General features: G+C 40.2%; 1 protein-coding gene across 2 annotated transcripts in view; it reads right to left on the bottom strand.

Moving 5' to 3' along the window:
• The window catches only part of prr12b (proline rich 12b), a 29,642-nt gene that overhangs the window by 1,209 nt on the left and 4,607 nt on the right, over nucleotides 1-23,826 (bottom strand). The window contains exons 2-15 of one of the 2 annotated variants that reach the window (XM_077556072.1): nucleotides 23,014-23,165; nucleotides 21,801-21,962; nucleotides 17,231-21,657; nucleotides 14,633-14,824; nucleotides 13,288-13,362; nucleotides 8,748-9,549; nucleotides 6,527-7,134; nucleotides 5,562-5,678; nucleotides 5,104-5,237; nucleotides 2,879-3,690; nucleotides 2,683-2,802; nucleotides 1,053-1,150; nucleotides 852-983; nucleotides 94-189 (exon numbers count right to left, since the gene is read on the bottom strand). In XM_077556072.1, coding sequence (XP_077412198.1) covers nucleotides 94-189; nucleotides 852-983; nucleotides 1,053-1,150; nucleotides 2,683-2,802; nucleotides 2,879-3,690; nucleotides 5,104-5,237; nucleotides 5,562-5,678; nucleotides 6,527-7,134; nucleotides 8,748-9,549; nucleotides 13,288-13,362; nucleotides 14,633-14,824; nucleotides 17,231-21,657; nucleotides 21,801-21,962; nucleotides 23,014-23,165 — 7,927 coding nt within the window. The remainder of the gene's footprint in view (nucleotides 1-93; nucleotides 190-851; nucleotides 984-1,052; nucleotides 1,151-2,682; nucleotides 2,803-2,878; nucleotides 3,691-5,103; nucleotides 5,238-5,561; nucleotides 5,679-6,526; nucleotides 7,135-8,747; nucleotides 9,550-13,287; nucleotides 13,363-14,632; nucleotides 14,825-17,230; nucleotides 21,658-21,800; nucleotides 21,963-23,013; nucleotides 23,166-23,826) is intronic. The other variant, XM_077556073.1, reaches the window with a different exon arrangement.

Below are 23,826 nucleotides of genomic sequence, written 5' to 3'. Positions count from 1 at the left end.
TTCAAATATTATATAATATAATATAATAGAATATTTTTTGTACATTGTTAATAAACAGCATAAGGCAAAAAGCAAAAATCTCCTGTGTCTTACCTCCTTCTTGCAATGCAGGAAGGTGTGATATTTATAGTGGTGAAGGGAGTGATAGAGACTGTAGATGCGGCATGTTTCAATAGACAGCTTCAGATCCTGAAAATGAATTGGAAGAGAATGAAGAAGGGGATTAGTTCATAGGAATTTTCTCACCAAATGAAAAAAAAAATATTCATGATGTAATAAATAATTACCCTCTAGAGGTCAGTAGGGAGACACATTCTAAAATCAACAGTGCTATTATAGAATGCTTTGATGGAATAACCACTATACCTTTCCTCATGAATATTTTTGACCTCTTTAAAACAGTAGCGTTACATTTTAATGTCAACAATGATACTGCATTTGATATTGGTCGTTGTCACCAAGCTTATATGGCAACCATGTACAGTATCATAACACAACGGGGATGATCAACTTCAATAAGAAGTCAAACATTACGCATACATTTTTCATATTGCACATGTGAAAAATGTATTTCAGAGAACCTCAAATAAAATTTGGCTTGCGCTGCTACAACAGCAGATTAGTAGCACTGTTAATGCATTGAGGATACTTACAGTGCAAAGCTTCTCTTTTCCCTAGCCTGTGGATGAACATCTGATTGACTACCACTGTATTGAAAATGTATGTGTCTGTGATGTAAAGGAATACAGTAACATCCTGTTACTGTACAAGCAATCTGCTGGTGTATTAACCACAAGCTTTCACTAAACATATAAAACGGATGATGTTGTCATGGCAGCAGTGGCTCTTACTTGTTGCTTGGGAATGCTCCTTTTGCCGCGGTTGAGAGTTTTGCGGTTGTAACCCTCCCCACCAAGTCGAACTTTGACAGTTCCACATTCCAGCGGATCTGCTGTCATTTTGGGGAATATATGAAGAGCCTCCTAGCGAGCAAGACAGACACACAAAGCTGTGTCATTTCTCCTCCTGCTGTTTGGGATCAGATTATTTACCTGGTGCTGAGCACTCATGGTGACTCTCCTCAACAACATTTTCTTCTGCTCATTCAGCAGGCTGTCAATCTTCCTCATGGGCGGCAGGTAGAGCTCATCTAAGGGATGATGAAATAAAAGTTCATTTATATTCTATAATGACATATGTCTTATTGAGTCATTGATTGCACTATTGTCTCCTACGCCTAAAAGTATGACTTTTTATCCTTCTAACTGTAATTGAACTGTTTTTCTGATCATCCATAATATGAGTTAAGTGACAAAGACAGTGTCGTCTTGCTCAGTGCAGAAACAAGACCCGACAAGACCAAAACTGTCAAAATTGAAAAATTATAAATAAATGACTAAAAATGAAAATAAAAACTGATATAAAAATATTTATAATTCCTAAATTAATTGCAAAAAATATATATGGAAATAAAAACAAAACAAAAAATATATATATATATATATATATATATATATTAAGTTTGAATTTATTTGAACATGAAAAAAACAATAACAATAATAAACATACAAGTGGGAAAAAGTCGCAAGACTCTCTCTCTCTCTCTCTCTCTCTCTCTATATATATATATATATATGTATATATATATATATATATATATATATATATGTATATATATATATGTATATAGATAGATAGATAGATAGATAGATAGATAGATAGATAGATATACAGTATATATAGCAAATAATAATTTTATTTATATAGCACCTTTCAAGCAACACAGCACAAGGTGCTTTACAAACAAATACAATACAAACACATAAAAGCCAACAGGCAGTTAAAGCAATTAGACATACAAAGATTAAAATCAAAAGAACAAACATGCAAATATACTAATACAATGAAAGTCAAACAATGTAATCAGAAAACGCAAACCCCAAAAAATAAGTCTAGAAAAAGAGACTTAAAAGATGTTAGAGACTCCGCATTTCTAACATGGTTAGGAATGCTGTTCCAGAGTCTCGGGTCCTGAACAACAAAAGCTGAATCACCCTTAGTTTTCAATTTGGACTCTGGAACTGCCAATAATGTTTGATTAGCAAATCTTAACAATCTTTTTGGTCTATACGGATTTTTTTTGTTTTTTGGGGGGGGGTTTTCTGGAGAGTTCAGTATTGTTCATTCGGTAATTTTACCGATTTGACATGTCATCATCATTGCTCAATATATACGGATTTAAAAGCTCATTAATATATTCTGGTGCCATACCATGGAGTGCTTTAAAAGTTATTAATAGAATTTGAAAATCAATTCTAAATTTGTTGTACCGGCAGCCAATGTAAAGATGCCAAAATCAGGGCGATATGAGTTATTTTACTATTTCTATTTTCTATTTTACTATTTCTAGTAAGTAAGTAAGTAAGTATATATATATATATATATTATATATATATATATATATATATATATATATATATTATATATATATATATATATATATATATTATATATATATATATATATATATATATTATATATATATAATTCTTTTTTTATATCCGTTTTTATTTTCACTTTTAGTTATTTATTTATTTATATTAATGTATTTATTTTTAATTTTGTCAGTTTTGGTCCTCCATATTTGAAGCCTCTCAGGCAACCGCCAATGCGAGTTCTCACCATCTGTGTCCTCGAGGGCTTGTATCATGTCAGGGTCGAGCGCCGTGCTGACCAACATCTCCACGTAGCTTCTGAACATCTCTCTCATGGTCCGGCTATTAAGTCCGACCCACAGAGGTCCTGAAAAACAGAAAACAAGAAGTGACGCTGAGCTCAGAAGTGCTGAAGTTGTATATTTGTCCACTGAGATGCTGACCTTCATCTTCGCTGGGGAGTGAGGAATCGGATTCTGAGGAGGACGAAGGCAACTCCTTGATCCACGTCTTCCTCTTCTTGAGAGGAGGCTCCGTCTTGTCCAGTGAGGTCTTGCTTCTGGAGTGGCGCACCATCTTCTTCTCAACTCCTTGTTTTTCTTCCTTCACCCTCACACATTGAACTGCTCCTCTCCTGACCTCCATGACCTCCCTTACACTTGTGTCTCTCCCTAACTCCTTTTCTTTCTCCTTATGCCTACCCCTTTCTGCGACCACAGTTTCTGCCCCCAGTCTCTCTTTCTCTTGAACCCTATCCCTCCCCTGTTTCTCCTTTTCCCTCCTCTCCCTTTCTTGTTTCTCCTTTTCCTTGCGTTCACTCTCCTGCCCCTTCATTTCTTTGCACACCCTGTCCTGTTCCTCCCTGCTCCTCTTCTCGCGCTCTCTTTGTTCGCTCTCAGGATCTTTCATCTCCTTGTCCTTTTCCTCTCTTTGCTCCTTGTCCCTTCTTTCTTCAGTCTCCCACTGCTCTCGCTCCTTTCTTTCACTTTGCTCCTCTTTTTCCGCATTCTCTTTTTCTTTCCTGTCCCTCTCTCTTTGCTCCCTCTCCTGTTTCTCCTTCTCCTTTTTGTCTCTCTCCTCCTTTTCCTTCCGCTCTCGTTCTTTGTGCTCCTTTTCCACCTTCTCCCTTTGCTCCCTCTCTTTCTTCTCCTTCAGCTCCTTCTCTTTGGGTCTCTCCTTGTCCCTGTCGTCCCTCTCCACTCGAGGTGGGGTTTGATTGTGAGGGTTTGGCAGTTGTTTTGGTAGCGACTGGCGCCTGTCAGTAAAAAAAGATGGACAGGCTGAACAAGCCAGCTGAGAGCATTTGTAATAATCCATCCATCCATCCATTTTCTTGACCGCTTTTTCCTCACTAGGGTCGCGGGGGTGCTGGAGCCTATCCCAGCTGGCTTCGGGCAGTAGGCGGGGTACACCCTGAACTGGTTGCCAGCCAATCGCAGGGCACACAGAGACGAACAACCACACTCACATTCACACCTAGGGACAATTTGGAGAGTTCAATTAACCTGCCATGCATGTTTTTGGAATGTGGGAGGAAACCGGAGTACCCGGTGAAAACCCACGCAAGCACGGGGAGAACATGCAAACTCCACCCAGGAAGGCCGAAGCCCGGACTCGATCTCACGTCCTCTGCACTGGGAGGCGGACGTGCTAACCAGTCAGCCACCGTGCTGCCCCATTTGTAATAATGTGTTTTGCAATTGGGTCACAACACTGATACCGCTTCTATTTAGGAAACTTATATTTCCCCATGTAAATATACAATGGCTCCATACTTGGACCATACTACATACTAGGGATGTAACGGTAATGGCAATATCGTAATATCGCGATATTAAAAGCACCACATCCGTTAAAAAAGTCAGGTTGTTTTCCATTTGTGCACTTCTAGCACCCTCAGGTGGCTAGTTTTTTAGTGCAGTTTAATTTTCGCAGGACATGTTTTGGCCCTCCTATGTTTAAAATCCACGCTAATGGTCAGGTGAATGGAACCTAATATGCTTGAGAACCGAGTCAACATGTGGAGGAACTCAGTGTGTGCATGCATTAGCAAGTAAGTGCCTCAATATTAAGTGTTATTAGAGATTGTTCATATGCGTTATGCGTTGCATATGTTATGTACAAATAGCACAATATTGTGCTTTTTTTTAGTATGAGGTAATTTTTTTACAATATTGTGACCTTTTTTTATATCGCCAACCTCCCCACAATATCGTGAAAAGTATCGTATCGTGACCTTCATATCGTGATAATATCGCATTGTGATGTTTGGATATAGTTACATCCCTACTACTGTACATTCTTCAAGTATGTTGAAAACACATGCAAACACCTTGATAAAAGTCAGGGTTGGGCAACTTAAATTATGGAGGATACCACAATTTTTCATCGGTGTTGCTGGAGGGGGCCACATAGGACCACACAATTCCTAACCAGATGATGCCATTTTAAATATGGACAAATATAAATAAAAAAATCTAAGAAATTATTAAATCAATTATATATATATACTGTATATATATATATTTAGTGTTTTTATTTTTTGCTTTTATTAATCGTAATGTGGCCCATTCCTGATACGTATGAGTAAAAACATGGCCAATGTCCAATATTTGCATCCACTTTCATTATTTACAATATACAGTAAACAACTAACCACATGACATACCTCAAAGTCAGACCAGCTCTGTGCCATGGCTTTCTGGAACACACTCTAACATAGTCTTTCTTGTTGACATTCTCCAGGAACTTCACATACAAACGCTGGTATCGCATTTTAGCATCACCAAAATAGCCAAGATACTGAGGGAAGAGACATTCAGAATAAGTACAAACATTCAGTACATAGTGTATTGAATATATATTTCAAGTGATAAATGTTGTCCTTGAGTAGAAATGCCATCAGAGCAATCTCAAGGGGTTAACCGTGTCATTACTTTTTTCGCCTTTGAAGAAATTCAATATTTTGGAATGGAAAAGACGTTACAGATGCACAAGTTCATATCATGTGAGCATGAGTTTGTTTCACATGCTCATAAGATGCTAAGATTTGATTTTTCCTTCAAGGCCTTTTAGGGGCACTGTAAATTCCAACATCATTCAGTAGACATCAATGGGAAAACTCACATTACTGGTTGCACAGAACTGCCTTTGACCATCTTTGATCTCAGGGCTGAATTTCTGGAGCAAGGCTTTCTGCACTCTCCAGATTGGTGGGGGCTCCCGACCCGTCTGCAAAGCCATCTGATGATACAAACAAAGGACTTGTTCTATTTATACACACTTATTTACTTTTCATGTATGTATGGAGAACCAAAACTGCCCAAATTAAAAATAAATAAATGACTAAATAAAAGTGAATAAATAAATAAATAATAATAAACATATAAATAAATACAATTTAATTAAATAAATAATAAAATAGAAAATATAATTACAAAATTAAATACAAAAAAGAACTATAAATGGAAATACAAACTACATATATATATATATATATATATATATATATATATATATATATATATATATATATATATATATATATATATATATATATATATATCAATAAATAAACAAAGTTTAAAAAAGAGAGATTCAAAAATAAAAATAAATATTAAAATAAATGTCTAAATGAATACAAAAATATTTATATAAATAGAATTACATATCAATCCATAAATAAAAATGCTCTGCTCTCACATTTATTTATTTCATGCTACAGAGGTTGAAATGTTATTCAAATGAGGGGGTGGTCCTAAGCGTGTCTTGCGTTGGGCTCCGCTGTTGCAAACTAAAAATAAAAAGTAAATAAATGTGAGAGCAGAGAGTTTTTATTTATTGATTGATATTTAATTCTATTTATATATTTATTTATTTTGACATTTATTTTTATATTTTCTTTATCTGTCTTTTTTTTTTTTTTTTACTTTTATTTATTTATTTAGGGATGGATGTTTTTTGTTGTTTTTATTTCCATTTATATTTATTTTTTGTATCATTTTTTAATTATATTTTTTATATCCGTTTTTATTTTCAGTTGTATTCATTTATTTATTTTTGGTCCTCCACATGTATGTGGAGGAACTCACCTTGAGTGTCCCAATGTCCTCCGTTCGGATAACAAACTCATCCCGTTCACGGAAGATTCCCTCGCCTCCACTCTCACTGTCCTCCTCCTCGCTCTCTCCTGCGATTGCAGCATCAGCCTGTTTCTTGGCCAGGTGCAGGGCGGTGAGTCGCTGGGATGCCGGGGCTTCCTCTGGCGTGGGAGGGGACGGAAGCGGGGAGGAAGACGCGGATGGCGAGGAAGATGAAGGCGAGGAGGGGAAAGCCTTCCCGGCTTCATGTTCCTGGTCCTGGTCAGAGCATGACGGGGGAGGTGTGGTAGACGGAGGGGGAATGGAGTGGCTCTGGGGAAGGTTGGAGAGAGGGGGCGAGGGGATGGTGGGAGGGGAGGTGGAAGGGGGTGGGGAGGTTCCAGCAGTTGGAACTGCTTGGTAGGAGACCTGCTGCTGTTTGCAGGGAGGATAAGGGGGATCCGCCTCTTCATCCCGTTGGATCGCCTGCGGGGAGTTTGCGGAGACCGACAGACACACGGGAGGGCGTGGGGAGAGTGAAGAGTAGGTGGGTGGTGAAGGGGAAACCGAGGGTGATGCAGACAGCGGAGCCGGAGCGAGCACAGAGCCTGATGGGGAATCTGGAACATAGGGAGGGTAAGGAAATCAGTTTCACCTTCAGATACCGAATGCTAAATCAAAGTCACGCCGCTGCTTTGGTAGGTTTTTACTTTGATGGGCTATGATTTACAGGCAAGAATTTTAATTATCTAAGGTTCACTTATGGTTTTCAGTACGGGTGTCAAAATTAGTGCATTGATTTAAAGTTCCTTTAATTTTTTTAACGCGCGATTAATGACCGCCCCTGATTTGGAATACTTGTACTGGGGCAATTCCAGTAGCAACACAGCAGACACATACACGTCAAAATTTAGCAGTAATAATAATGCATATATTTGTGGGGACTGGGGTCAAGTTGTATTTTACAATTTTAAAAATGTGCAGAATTTCACAAGACACTTCATGTTAAAGATTATGAATATGAAATATGAGTTGTCACCAATGTGTTACAAATGCAATTATGCCATCTAGTGGCAAAAAAATTACCTCAATAGTCAACACAAATCAATATTACACTTGTTTTTAACACTACAGGACATCTTTTTAATTTTAACTTAATTTTATGAATTAGTATGAAATTACCGTATCAATGACTAAAAGATGCAGCCATATCTCTAATAGTTTAAAAAAAAATCCACTTTTATGTTAACAAGAGTACAAAAACTAAAAACACATTTCATTGTACATTAGGTACAGATATAAAATTTGCAATTAATCGTGACTTAATTATTGAAGTCAAGCGATTAATTACGGTTAAAAAAATAATAATCGCCTGATACCTCTAACCGAAAGATAAATAAAAATCATCTAAGTACTCATGAATTCACGTTAATTTGCTTTTTTACAGCTTAATACGTTGACTTATGAGGAACCAATAAGTAAATGCAACCATGTAGAAACTTTATAGCTAAAAAGAGGAAATGTTTAATGAACATGAAAATTACCATATTGAATATATATTTAATATTTTTTAGCTATTAACTTTCTATACCAATTGGCTGGGAGGGAGAACTCACAAATACTACCTCTTATGTAAATATTGTGAAAATGTATTTAATGTCATCAATTTCTGCAAGTAAATTTTGAGGGAATATTCTAGGTACTGTAGCAAATAGAGTTTATGACGTGTCAAAAAACTGCCAAGCGATTGCACACAAACAAACAATGAAAAATAAAATCTTACAATCCTTTTAGGGCGGACTTAAAACAGCTAACTATTGTCATTGTGTATGTGTGTCCTCCTTTTTTAAATAGCAAGTGAATCCCTTGAAGCCAATTCACAACTCCCTTTTGTGTAACAGAATGGGCACATGGTCAGTAGGAACTGACTTGGCAGATTATCTAATTGATCTACTTGTGAGGGCTGTCCTCATCAGTGATGAAAGTTTTTGGCAAATCTGACAGAGCATCACATGACTTAATTTTAGAACCCTCTTGAATGTTGCACCACCTGCTCAGCCAAAATGCTTTGAGAGCAGATGACCAGGTCATATTTGAACAAAAGAGAGACAATTACCCTCCAGATTAGATTTGTTCACACTCCAAGATGTTGTTCTACAAAGTTAGTCCAAAATCACATAAGGATGGACATTTAAAAGCATTTTCTTTCTGCTAAAACAAATGTCTGTATTACCTTCAACTTTGAAAGCCTCCGACATGTGTTTTTCAGACTGTCTGTCCTCTTGCTTCACCTCCAGCTCTTCCAGAGCTTCCTGCTGTGGATCTCTCTTCAATTGTTCCTCACTCGCAGGGTTCCCTACAACTCCTCCTTCCTCCTCCTCCTTGTCTTCTACTCTTGGCTCAATTTCTTGCTCCTCCTCCTCTTTTCTGTTGGAGACAAAGTTGTTCTCATCTGGAGCATGAAGTTGATTGTACGTGAGCATCCCCACTTCGCCATTAGCCATAGTGGTAGAGGGGACGAGGGGCGGCATGGCAGGAGGCAAGGGGCTGAGCGGCTCCTGTGGGCTTGGGGAAGAGACGGACGATGGGACTTTGACCATAGCGGAGGCCACAGCAGCAGCCAGAGAGTGTGGGGTGTCATAGAGAGCAGAAATGGCAGACGAGATGCTTTTCTGCAAGTCCTGGTTTTTACTGACTGAGTCTTCTTCATCAGAGGAGAAGGAGGGCAGCGCCTCCAGGTTGCCTTTCAGTTCATCATCCAGGGGTTTACAAGGACTCGGGCAACTGCTGAGAGCGAGGTCCACCCCCTCGCCTCCCCTCTCCTCGCTGAATGGCTGCTGTTGCGGAGTCAGCGATAGTGGCGGTGTGGAAGTTATGGGACTGATCCCACCTTTCAGAGAGGAACAGGTGTCCATGGCTTCCACTTCACAACTGGCATCTACCAGTTCAAGGCCTGACTCTTTTTTGCCTGTCTTCAGGAAGTCCAAAAAAGAGGACATGAAGCCAGGTTTGAAGTCAAACGCTTTCTCATCAACCTGTAAAAAAAGAGTAGAGCTTAAATTACTAAAGTAGCTATATAAACTCATTCACTCGCAGCCTTTTTCACTGAATCAACCCCCTTCACTCCCGGCTGTTTTACTGGATTTTGACTGATTTTGAAAGGCCCACAGAATATTGTGTTCTATTGCTATAAAAACATGGAACCTACCAAAAGAAAGATTAGTCTCTTCTTTCATCAGAAAAAAAGTATATTTGTATCTGTCTTTGTTTTGCAACAATTAGCATTAGAATATAGCTAAGTTTCATCATTATTCACATTCCCGTTGAAAACACTGGCAAAAAGAGCTTGTTGCAACATGACCTTGGCTGATCTCTTATACTCTGCTGCCACCTGCTGGCCATTTTTTCTAACAACTACTATTGCTTTAAGCTACCTCTTCATGTCAATAGCTGCATCAAAGTCTTCTGTATGCTCTAGCATAAAAAAAACATTCAAATAAAACGTATAAATACATTTTTGGGAGTGAATGGCAAAGTATTAAAAACTTATTTAAACCTTTTGGGTTTGAATGAGTTAATGCATCTTTTATCTTTTATAAAGTATGGTGCCACTTTGGGCTCCCATTAGAGTTGTTTTATCAATATTATAATGATCCTATAGAACTAGAATATTATTCATAACAGTGCAGGCCAATGCCAAGACCAAACAGCTTACAAGAGTAGTAAAAAATGTAGAGTGTAGTTTGTTTTTGTTTGTCCATCTAGACATAGTAGGCTACTTCCTAGTCCAACAGGCTATCATACTACACTAATATTGGGTATGTTAAATACAATTTTTTTCAGACTGGTACCAGTATGAATGCTCAAGTCTTGAGTAGGCACCGATACTGATTTCAAGTACCGATACCACTAGTACTTTTGATATAAAAGACCCCCCACCCATCCCCAAAAAACAAAAAAAAACAATGACAGATCGTTTTAAAAGTGCAGTGTGTAAAAGTTCACCACTAGATGTCACTATGCAGCTAAAGCACATGTATTTCAAAGCACCCGCATTATGGTGACTCAGAAAGACCACACTTTGCAAGCTACCACCAATTATTATTGGTATGAGCGAACAAGCATTTCGGTGAATGAACGTAACATAGCAGCACGGCAAGAACCGAGGCGAGCGACGGCGAAAGACCGAGTGAGCCAGAGTGGTTAATAAGAGCGGCTAGAGGAAGAAGTTCGTAAAAGCTTACGAGAGCAAACCAGAGGGCGACAACCGGCAGGAGCCTGAATCACAAGATTCAGCGATGACTACCTGTGGGCACCAGCAGTGGAAGGTAAGCGGCGCTCGACCCATTGGGTCCGACACTAACTGCAAGCACCACAAGGGCTAACTACGTTTGCAAAGTTTTTCTCGTTCGACTTTGTGCATCTGTAGCAGAAAGATAGCGACAAAACATGTCAGCCTCCTGTAAGGCACAGCACGTCCTATGTAAAATACACTACTCACAAAAAGTGAGGGATCTTTGGCTTTCAAATGAAATTTCAGGATGAGCCTAAAATGCATTCAAACCTTTACAGGTGAACTTAATGTGACCTTCTCTAAGCTTTTGAATGCACATGTCCAACTGTTAAATGTTTCAGTACTTTTTGATCTAGTTGCTGTTCTCTAACGAGGAGCTTCACAGCAAAATTCACAAACGACAATGCTCCAGCTCATTGAGGTGGCATCATCAGGGAACGGCTGTTGGGAAACTGGTGTACCTCAAATAGAATGGCCTGCACTTTCTCCAGACCGAAATCCTATTGAGAACCTGTGAGATCAGTTGAGTCGCCGTGTAGAGGCTGAAAACTCTGCACCGCAGAACATCAATGACCTGAGGACTGCCCTTCAAGAAGAAGTGGGATGCCATGCCTCAGTAGACAATGAGTCGACTTGTGAACAACATGAGATGATGTCGTCAGCGGCCTAGTGGTAGAGTGTCCAACTGTTAAATGTTTCACTACTTCCATGATCTGATAAGAGTGTAGCATGAACTTTTTGTATTTTCCATAAATTTCACCTGAAAGCCAAATATCCCTAACTTTTGTGAGTAGTGTAATTAGCCATTACTAGACCTACGAGTATATAAAAAATATTTACAATTATATTATACTAATTATTTTATCATTTAAATTATTTATTTATTATTGCATGTTATTTTTATCAACAGTGGGCTGAATGAATTAATTAATAGTTCACCACAGATGGTGCTAAATTCTACACACTGTCTCTTTAAGGAAAACCCTATGTATCCCAGTATAGCATTTTTCTATAAAATTGCATGAAGTTAATAGCAATTTTCTATTCTTCTCATTTCTAATTTCTAGTTTCTGATCAAAAAACGGCCACAAGAGGACAGCCAATACTGCTATTGGCCACAATCGCAAGTATCGATACCTTGAAATTAGGCCTGGCAAGTATTGTATTTGTGAATGAACTTACCTCTATCTGTCTTACTGTTTACCATTTGATAATGTAAAATGATTACTCAAAAAAAAAAAAAAAATATATATATATATATATATATCCATCCATCCATCCATTTTCTTGACCGCTTTTCCTCACAAGGGTCGCGGGGGTGCTGGAGCCTATCCCAGCTGGCTTCGGGCAGTAGGCAGGGTACACCCTGAACTGCTTGCCAGTCAATCACAGGGCACACAGAGACAAACAACCATACTCACAATCACACCTATGGACAATTTGGAGTGTTCAATTAACCTGCCATGCATGTCTTTGGAATGTGGGAGGAAACCGGAGTACCCGGTGAAAACCCACGCAAGCACGGGGAGAACATGCAAACTCCACCCAGGAAGGCCGAAGCCCGGACTCGATATATATATATATATATATATACAGTATATATTAAAAGGAGGCACAAGATGTTTCTACTGTAAATATTGAGACATTTATCTTCATAGAAAGCATACGAATCAGATAATTAGCTCTATCACATTCAACAATAATATCTTCTCTCAAATATCAGCATATTGACAAATACAGTGATGCTTCTATGCACAGTGCCACCTCCACCTCAGTACATTTTTTTTCATCAGTTGATTTTTTTCCCTCTACACTGCACCAACAGTTAAAGAAAACACCGTCTTATATTCACCCTCTAAATAACACAAGACCTGCCTTTGGATGCAGCCATAACATATAGCAGTGGAGTATGCTTTTAGATGCAGGAAATGTTTATTTAAGATTTATTTATTTTCAGTAAACAAAACAGAATTATCTCCTTGCCCATTCCTGATACTGACTGAAAACATTGCTCTTCATTGTTGTCACACCACTTTTTAAGACATTTTAAAAGCCCAGTTGAAGGCGTGCCAATGTTAAAATTTAAAGGCAAATTAAATCTATGAGTAGGTAGAGCATTCACTTTGTTGCCTTATTGGTAGTAAGGCTTAAGTGACAGCAGGTGGCAGCAAGGATCCTGCACTGGGGGGGGGGGGAATACAGTAACCATAGCAACGGCTGCCCTGGTAACAGTGATCTCTCTCCTCTCTTTTGTCAGTCAGAGAGAACTGGCTGTCAGTCAGCTAAAACCTTCCTTTCCCCCCAAATCCTATGATCGAAAACCAGCACAGAATGTTATATGTTTGTCTTTTTCCTTCTTCAATCTAAATTCATTGATGGCACCATTTCCCAGGTGAAAATAATGTGGAGAATGCATGCTGTTGTATAAGCGCTACACATAAAGGTTTGGCTTTGCTTATTTTCATGTGCTGCAACTTACAGAACTGGAGAGTTTCTGCATAGTGCCCCAGCCTTCAGCGTTCAATGGATCTTCAATTTCTTTCTTCCACATAATCTGGGTTGAAATCACAAAAATAACCGTTTTTAAAAAAATCATAAAAGTAAAGGTTTGGTGGTAATCTTTGGAAAACATGTGGCTAAACTAAAAACATTTCTCCACATTATACATGTAGTGAATAGAGGAAATGATCAAATTCACAATACTCATACACACCATCTATTCTGAAGATGAGCTGTCTGGTTTGCAAGGACTGCATATAGACAATCACCCAGGTGCTCATATCAAATGTAGTTCAAATGTGATCTATCTACTGTGAGAATTTAATTACTTGGCTCATTAACAGGCTATTGAGTTGATCAGGTCGTGCTATATAGTCCTTAAATTGCAGGACTACAGATGTAAAAAAAATAAAAATAACTAACCCTCTCAGCAGCACATACGGAAAAAACAGCATTATAACCATGGTTACCAAGTGGCCACAGTGAGAACATATCTACAAATACAGTCACAGAACTGGAAAGGAGTTGGACTTGCTTAGGAAACAGAAGGCGTTTTCTTGCAGCAAAAATCACACATTTAATATTCAAAATGTAAAAGAGCTGCATCGTTGTTTAAATCACAAAAAGTGCATATCATGACAAATTATGTCCCCAGGAGATAAAAGTAATTTTTAACCAGCATAACTTTATTTTCTGAATTAAGATTGGATGTTTTAATAGAGTATTTAAAATAAGATAAAGACATTTGCCAATAATTTACTACACACTGAATTAAATGTGAACATAAATAAAAAGAGATAGTAAAATGGATATGTCCCAGTATAAATGAATACATCTGTTTGTATGTTCAACGGAAACAAAATAATCCAATTTGTGACTTTTTTTTTTTTTAATTATTATTACTCTCAAGTCTTCATTTTCGTAATTAAAAAAAATCACTGTTCAGCCACATTTTTTTCCCTTCAACCATACCCCATTTATTTGTCATTTTGCCACTCCCTGTGAAAAAGCTGCTTCATTCGCTGTCAAGCTGTTGTGAATAATTTGACACAAGAGATGAGATGAGAAACTCTCAGCTTTGGTCACACATTGCACAGAGCCAGTCCATTCAAATCTGCATAGTAAAATTCGTACTGTAGTCCGTCAGTCATATAATCTTTTCAAACATTTTCTACTGGAAAAAAAACTACAAATGTGTTTGCACTTCAAATTGGCTTGCTTCTTTTTCAAAGCATAGGGAAGCCAGGACTGAGTTTAGCCAGTTAAACTAATGAGGGGGCTAATTCAATCTAAACTTTACTACAAATTCTGCTTGAAGTAGATACCTCTCCAGAATTGTCCTGTGTCCGGTTGAGCTCATTTCTGCTGATGTCCATGTTGGTACTGGGTCCAGGACTGGGGCCCAGCGATGGTGCTGACCCCATTGATCCGTCAGACAGAGCTGGATCCATGCTGGACAGTGAATCGGTCCTCAGTAATGATTCTGATGGGGGCATGGCAGAACCCGGTGGTGTGACCTGAAAGATGGATCAACACCAATAGAATTTAAAGTAAGCAATCCAATCTGGACCACAGAATTGGCTTTTGTCTTATATTTGGGGGAAATTAGATTTGGGTTAGACAAAATACATGAACAACTTAAAATAAAATCAAAGTTGACTAAAAATTGAAATATTAGGCATACTGCAATTCAACAAACTTAATATATTAATTACCATCAATCCTGATTTAAAGAGGAAGTCATCCCAATTTTTTTTTTATTGACAATAATGTGTTTTATGCAGCCCCAGTAGTCCAAATACGGTATTTTGGTTAACTCATTCACTCCCAGCCATTTTCACTGAAGCAACCCCCTTCGCTCCTGGCTGTTTTACTGAATTTTGACTGATTTTGCAAGGTCAACAGAATATTGTGTTCTATTGCTATAAAAACATGGAACCTATCAAAAGAAAGATTATAGTCTCTTCTTTCATCGGGAAAAAAAGTATTTTTGTATCTGTTTCTGTTTTGCAGCAATTAGCATTAAAATATTGACCTTTTGCACGTGACGTCACAGCCCTCATGGGAACGCCCCCTCGGGTGCACTGGACGGCAAAAGAGACACTTGCCTGTATTGTAACCATTGAATCTCGTACAGCGTAAAGTCCTTTATCTAATCGACTATCTTATAAAATGGTCTTATCTTGCTTTGCGGTCGGTTGTACAGACAGACAAAGGAGTAAACCAAATGCATACCTACTAATTAAGACAAAAGACGTTGATTGATAGCAGCAATCAACAGAAAGGACTGGCAGCCCACAAAGTATTCATGGATTAGCAGCGATCATTTTTTTGCAGGTTAGTAGATAAAGGTTGTAATTAGTAGATAAATGTTCATACATTTTACTAATAAACGTACACTCTAACAAAGATTGTAACAGAGGTGTCGAATTGCGTGTTTCAAATCACATTAACGAGCCAGATAGTAGGCGTCCACTCGAACTGCACGAACACACAGCTTAGTTTTAAAATGCACCTTCTTCAAAACTATTAAGTGCATTTGACTTTTTAATAATGGGGGGTTTTGTCTTTCTGCTTGGAGTTTTTACCTCTGGAGCCGGAGTCATATTCATGAAATTACTGCATAGCTTGCCACTACGATAGTCATTTGTTCCATGCTAGCAAACATAGTAACATAGCATCATCACAGCGTTTCAATATAGAACGGACTTTGTAAAAATAAGTCAATTAGCATGATAAACAAGTTTTACCTTTGCATTACGAGGTATATTGTCCCCGGTGTGAGCGTAGCATCTCGTCTCAGAGACACAGCCAGCGACAAGCTTTTAAATCAGCCCCGGTGTAAGGAGAGACGGCATTGACTACATAATGATATAGGTCATGCGCTGTGAATTCCGGCAAAGTCAGGGATTTGATGATCTTGGTAAAAACAGCATGCAACAGAAGGTAAGGGCTGTTTTCAAACTAGCGATCTCCAACTTAAGTAAATATCGCGCTTTATATGAGTCCCGACTAAATGTGCAACTTCGACTGACAGGCAACCTTCGGTTGAAGTAATAGATTCCATGGCTCTCTGGGCAATAATAACTTTTAATTCGCTAAGTCACTAAGTCGCTCCGGGTCACGTCCACTTCTATTCAACAATTATTTCCTTCCGGCGTCCGTCATAGGGCAGTCACAGGATCACGTGACGTTAGGGTTAGGGGTTAGCAAATGGTCAATAGTTAAGGTTCATCATTATTCACAATCCTGTTGAAAATACTGGCAAAAAGAGCTTGCTGCAACATGGCCCTGGTTGATTCCTTATACTCTGCTGCCACCTGCTGGCCGTTTTTAATAGTTACATTATACCATTGCTTTAAGCAACCTCTTCATGTCAGAAACTGTATCAAAGCCTTCTGTATGCGTTAGCATTAAGAAAAAAACATTTAAAAAACGTATAAATACGTTTTTGAGAGTGACGGACAAATTATTAAAAAACTTATTTATACGTTCTTGGGTTTGATGAGTTAGTGGAATATGAGTTAAGCAGCAAAATCCAGCAGTTTTTTAATCAATATCAGAAGGCGACCATTTTGCCACTTGCTGTCAAGTGATTAGAGATGCCCAGGTCATAGGTAACAACCAATCACAGCTCAGCTTCAGAAAACAGGCAAGCTGTGATTGGTCATTGCCTGAGCCCTGAGTACGTAACTGTGATCTCATCTTCAGTGATCTTGAGATGGATAAAAGCGGCTGGATTTTGATGCATAACTCATATTGCACAAATATAATATTAATCAGAAAGTAATGTTTAGACTAGCGAGGTCACACATAACATATTGTCAAGAAATGTTTAAGGTTGGCTTCCCCTTTAATATGGATACAGTATTTCTAATAAATAATACTAATAATTTATACATATTGTTTGCATTTCACCGTACCTTGATGGGGCTGCCTGAATCCGGTTGCAGCTGTTGGGCTGGTTGCTGCATATGTTGTTGGTAATTGTGCTGCTGCTGTTGGTGAGGAATTTGGTGGTGGGAGGGGGGGACATGATGATGCAAGAGATGTCCTTGCTGCTGTTGTGATATATGGAGGTGGTCTAGCCGCTGTCCGTGATGTTCATGTGGATGCTGTTGGAGATGCTGCGGTTGGCTGAAGTTTTGCTGTGAGTGCTGCTGCTGCTGTTGCTGCTGATACGAGAGGTTGTGTGCTTTGTTCATATCTTGATGAATTTCCATGAGCCCTTCCTCCCGCCTACCTCGACCCCTGCCCCTCCCGCGACCCCTTCTACTTTCTCCAGCTGCTGATCCCATCAGGCCGCGACAGTAAGAAGGCTCTGGAAGAGGGCGTATTCGAGGTCTACCTCTAGGGCGTGGAGGGCCTTCACGTTTTGGTTTTGTCGGTTTCCTGCCTCTTTTCTTTGGACCATCCTGGGGGAGCAGTGGTTGCGAATGTCCCAGGGAAGAATAGTTAGATGGGTGGCAGTAGTCCATGTCACCCATCAGTGGACTGAGCCCACTGACTGCTGACGCCCCACTGGACTTTCGACAACTAGAAACCAAGTCAGGGAGCAAGTCAGGAAGGCGTCGGCTGTTTAGACGTATATCAGCCGGACCATCAGCTTTATCTTCATCATCCTCAAATTCATATTCTTGCGCATAGTTTTTTTTTGTTAGAGGCTGAGGCTCACGTCGCTGTTTAAGCAAGTGAAATGAGCTGGTCTTTAACAGTTTTTTGGGTCGGGAGGAACAAAAAATTGCTGAAGTCATACCAGTATTGCTTGAACCTCCAACCACTCCCACAGATCCTGTCATTTTGTTGACCGAGTCTTGAGCAGCAGGATTCAATCCCATAGCAGGCGTCTGGGACTGTATGAGACCGAGTTGATCAGTATTCACAGTTGATGGCAGATCATGGGTCTTCATAGAGTCAAGATCTAAGTTCAGATTTGTATTTCCTGATCCAGAGAGATTGTGACAATATTGTCCATAGCCTTGATCTCCATGATGACCAACCAGACCATAACGTTGTCCACCACCTCCTGTTTTTAGGACATCCATGCTCTCTTGCCCACGACCTTGGTTAATGCTCTCTTGAGAAGCCTGCCCAGTCACAGAATTCCCAGCGCAACTAGATTTGTAATTTGCTGAACAAAACATATCCTCCATTCCTGGAAAGAAAGTCCGGTCTTCGTCATTTAAGAGAGAGTCTGAAAAGCAGATAGATGTTAAAGATGTAAACTGCTCCTGTTGCTGATTTGGATTCAGTCTCATTTTTCCACCAAGGCTCACAGTGTCAAACTGATGTGGCTTCAGTCGGTCCAGCTGGGTGTGTGACAGATGGTTTTCTGTCTCTCTTGCCTCAGACTGTTGCAGTTGATGGGGGGTTCCTATATTTGCCGCCATCCGATGTGACTGTGGATGAGCTAAATGGGAGTGGGAAAGTTGATGATGACTGTGTGCTTGCTGCTGGTGATGGGTATGGGTCTGTGATTGGTTGACGTGGTGCAAGTGAGAGGTGGTGGGTAAACCCATTTCAGGTTCAGAGAGAAAACCATGAAGCTCTGGGGTTTGTTGAGGATGGTGGTGGGATGACAGACTGTGCTGTTGTCTATGTCTTTCTCCGGCAATACTATCATCTTCTGTAATATTGGCGCCAATCCTGATACTGTGTCTATCTAGAGATCCTCCGCTATCTCTGTGCCTTGGCTCTGAAAGAGGCTGGTCCAACATATCTAGCGGGGAAACCGAGTTCTGGTTAATTCGGCTTTGATCTCTTGACGCTCCAAGGCTATAGCGTGTATCCAAACTCTGATTCTGTAGCTGGAGTTGCAGCTGTGTATGGGAGTCCACCCCTGTGAGCCCTCCTCCCCGAGATGATTCCATGACACCTTGCTGGCTCAAGGGATGTTGCTGTGGTGCTTGCTGGGGGTCCATTTTAGTCCGAGACATGACAGAATGCAGCATCTGAGTTTGCTGAGGACAGTCCGGTGGCGAATTCATCATCTGGTGCGAAACCTGGCTTTGTCTTGCCTGCTGCACATCTGTTGCATTGCACAAGTATGAACTACCTGTCCTATCTGAAGACTTTTTGAGCTCCATGTGAGTATGCTGTGAGTGAGAATGATTTTGCTGAGAATGATGTGAGGACGGTGTGTGCTGAGAAAGTTGGGATTGCTGGCATTGCTGTTGGTTTTGAGAATGAGGTGACAGGTGTGAGATATGGTGGGAATGTTGGGAATGTGGGTGCTGTGTGTAGTGGTCCCCTCTTCCATAATGACCTACAGAAACCAGGGAGTGCTCTGATTGATGGGAGTGGTTATTTTGGGAAAGAGACTCTGTGACTCCTCCTATCCCTTCAGAAGTAGATTTCGATATTGTCAACTCAGATTTGGTCTGTTGTTGTTTATTCTGTGATATTTCCAATTGACTACTCAACCCACTTGTTACTTCACTAATAGATGTTTCAGGATCTGAACTGCTAGTAGTGCTATTTGTACGAATTACACTGTGAAGGTGGTAACGCTCCTCTGAGATCTTGTTCATGTCAAAAGTCACTCCCTTGGCTTCTGCATCTCCAGCTAGCGGGAGCTGTTGTGGTATCTGTGGATGATGCTGGGCAGAATGAGAAGTTGAGCTTTGTGTATGTAGTAATTGTTGGATGAGGAAATCATCATCTTCTTCTTCCTCTTGGGAGCGCTCAACCCCAAGCATCCTGTTCTGTGTTTTTGGTTTGGGTGGAGTTGAGTGGTAAGGCTGTTGGCGTGTTTCAGTAATGTGATGTGATGATGGCATAAATGTGGGCGACATCAACGGGGGCAGGTATTTGCTGGCCCCTGAACCTCCAGGTGATTGTGAGGGTCGAGCAGAAGCTGGAGAGTGCAACCCAGGGTGGGGGACAGAGGAACTGATAGAAGGTGAGGGACTAGACTCATTCAAGTGGTAGGAACTACTGCCTCCACTGCCAACACTGGCAACCCCACTTCCTGAACCTGCAGATGCAAGTCCAGTATCAAGTGTGGAAACTCCTGATGCACCACTTCCTGTTGATCCTGCAACATTCCCATACCCTAAAGAAGGACTCTCTGCTCTTCTGTGAGACGCTGAACTAAAGCTTGAGTCCCCAAAGACAATTTCTGCGGAGAATGAGCGGCCACCTGAGCCTAAATCAGCGAAAGCCTTCCCTCCATTCCCCCCTGCTCCAGAGCTTATGTCGCGTGTATTAGGAGAACTAAAGCCACCACAAGATTGTGTCATGTGAGTCGATGCTGGCTGATTAGGAGAGTATGACTGGGCTTGTTGCTGGGGAGGGGTCTGGCCTGGTAGGCTTGAGCTAGATTTAGCTCCAGGTGGAGAACCGTATGTGGAGAGGCATGGTTTCGGAGTTGACTGGGCTGATGACACCACCGGTAAAGGAGGCGGTGCAGGTGCTGTTTGAGGTGGGGGCTGCTGTCGAGAGGGAGCAGACAAGGTTCCAGTGCTGGACTTGGGGTTTGAAGATGACGAAGAGGAGTTGGATGGTGGTGTGTGCGAGGTTCGCGAAGAAGATGATGCTGAATTGGATGAGGAATAGCCACTGGTGGAGCTCTTGGTTTCTTTAGTACCAGATGAGGAGGAGGCCGAGCTGGGGGAAGAAGAAGTGTAGGGTGCTTGAATATTGGGTCGATATGGCTGTGACTCTGGCTGTGGTGATGGTTTTGGATCTGAGGGTGGACTCTGCTCCCCCAATGAACTACAGGACACACCCACATGACGGTGTTGGCTTGGCAGTTGCTGGTAGCCCACAGACCCACCGCAGCTGAGATATTGCTGTAGTGGCAGTGTTGCGGAATGAGCTGGGGATGCACGTTGGTAATGCTTTATAACGGTATCCTGCCGAGGAATTGCCCTCTCCTGTGGAGGAAGTGGCTGCGGTGGGGTTGTGGGTATCAGGGCTGGTGTGGAGGAGAACATGGAGGCATTATAGAGCTGAGAGGACTGGTTGTGAAGTTGGGAGGACAGCAGGTTGAACTGGGGAGGGGGCAGGTGGCAACTGGAGGAGGTGGGCGGGGCATGGTTTTGAGGAGGTGCTGGGAGCTCCTGCGAGCTCCGGTAGGCGCTACTCTGGGAAGAAAGCAGGCGGTCAAATCCCAAGCTGGACTGGGAGGGTGGTTTAATGTGCAGCAGGGGATCATGGGGAGACAACAAACCATTAGAAGTTGGGCTAAAGGTGGGTGTGTCCTGGAGGGATAATGAAGGAGTGAAGGAGCGTCCAGAGAAAGAGCCAGGATGCTGGTATGCAGAAAGGGCTGAGGAGGAGGGGAAGGAGCCGGAACCCGGAAGAGCTCCTGAAATAAAGAGCTCTGTTGGGGCAGGTGTGTGCATTGCTACAGGACACAACAAGTCACAGATTAGATTCAAGACAGTGGGAAAAGTCAAACATGAGGCCTTTAATAATTTTATTTTTATGAAAACTATTTATCTTGATAATATATTTGTTTTTGCATTCCCCGAACATGGTGAAACTTACCAGTCTGCCAAGAGGGAGTGCGAAACTGTGTAAGGAGGGAAGACGCAGAGGGTGGGGGCTGTGGACCGCGGGAATCCAAAGCTGAAATCAGATTCATGACGGATGGATCGGGACCCGAGGGGCCGGAGTGGTGGAGACCGGCTTCAAAGAGCCCTGACAGGCCTGGCAACAAAACACATTCATAATGAAAAAACATGTGAATTGTATCTAACATCCAAACATAATTTCATGGCACAATGTAGCGTCAAAAATGGTGCCATAAAGTAAAAATAAAACGGCTTTATGATCAGTGACATTATTTTCATACTATAATATGCGTAAAAATGGTAAATTGAACGTTGTTACTCATTTTTCTTTTAACTTCTAAAGTATACACTTACTATTTCAATATCGAGTGTTACAGTTACGTACACCTTGCATCAAGGAGGGTTCTTTCCATTTCGGTGAACTCTCAGTGGTTTAACACTTTGAACAGTAGTTATGAATTTCAAATAAAATTTACCTTTTTATTATTAAATTTGAGCCCGTTCACTGGGTTTCAATTCAGAAAATAATCACGTATAACAGTTCATTACTAAAACAATGTTGTAGGTTCAGGAATACAAAGTAAATACCGTCTTTATAATACTGTATATAATATACTTAAATCATGAAACAGTAATGTGCTTTACTATATTTTTTTGTAACTCAGTAACTTTGAAACTTACAGTTAACAGATAACAGATCAGATTACAGATAACAATAATAATTCTATGTTAGCATTAATAATATCTTCTGTATTAATCATTATTGATACAAATGGCTTTGTTATTACCACTGCTGTTAAATTAAGGCAGCTGGTCAAATAAAGTTGTTAAGCATATGATATCAATGGTACTTTTTATTGAGTAATAATTGATCTATGAATGTAACAGTGTCTTTAATATTATAATTTATTACTTTAAAAAGAAGAAAGATGACAGATATAAAGCAATGGATTTGTTAAATGTGTCCACATTGTCAAAAGGCATAAGGACGAAACATAAACCAAATTGTTTATAGGGATATTTAATGTAAATATGAATAAGCACTGAACAAATAAATGAAATGTAAATCAAAAAGAAGCGGTAAAAAATAATAATGACACCAAACATTTAATTAAGGGTTGATCATTTTTATTGATTTCTAAAACATTTGATTCAATTATTATTTTAAATGCTACTTTATTCCTTACCCAGTGTGCGTCCACCCCAAGCCCCACCCTGTCTGGAGGCTCCTGGGTGGTGGTTGGTTGCATAACCCTGTAGGGGGTGAGGGGTACCATAGGCTTGCCGATGGAGCAGCTCTGAGTCGGGGTGGGATGACCTGGCACTCCCATACATGAGGCTGAAAACATAGGATAATAAAGAGATTTTATAAACTACACTACTAGTAGCCACTACTACTGGAGTACACAGTCTTTGATTTGACCAGTTTCAGAAAACAAACTGCACAAGTATTTCCTTTCATTTTAAGTTGTCTATTAGGTAATTAGGTTCTTGTCCAAAATGGATGCACAGGACGGGATCCCGCAAAATCTGGAGGGAAAAAAAGGACTAAGGCGATTATTTTAAGAAGGCGTCGATTAATTAATATTTTTTGTTTTAAAGTTTTTATTTTGAGATGTGCACATTGGACAACATTTAACTTAATATCAGTGGCTTTAATGGACAGAAATTCACATCACACATGCAAATACATCACCAGAGAAGGAGCAACAATATTTTGACGTGACGCTAAATCATAGATACAGTAGATAATAGGCTCATCTCCTGTTCATTATAGATGCACTTAAAATGCAATCTTGAACTTCCCCTGTATGAATCTCTGAAAGGACAGGATCCGGAACATAAGTTCCTTTCAGTGGTGTATTGCAACAAAGGGCATGTGGTGTGATGCTGATGACCTTGGCAATAGTCATCTTGCACTATGCACACTAACACTCGTGTTGGGATTTACAGGAAATAGATGTATCGGACAATGGCACATAATATAAGAACCAACAAGG

Source organism: Vanacampus margaritifer, chromosome 2 (assembly GCF_051991255.1).
Source record: "Vanacampus margaritifer isolate UIUO_Vmar chromosome 2, RoL_Vmar_1.0, whole genome shotgun sequence".
Lineage (NCBI taxonomy): Eukaryota > Metazoa > Chordata > Actinopteri > Syngnathiformes > Syngnathidae > Vanacampus > Vanacampus margaritifer.
The sequence above is the reverse complement of the archived record's forward strand: the minus strand, read 5'-3'. Positions and strand labels throughout refer to the sequence as shown.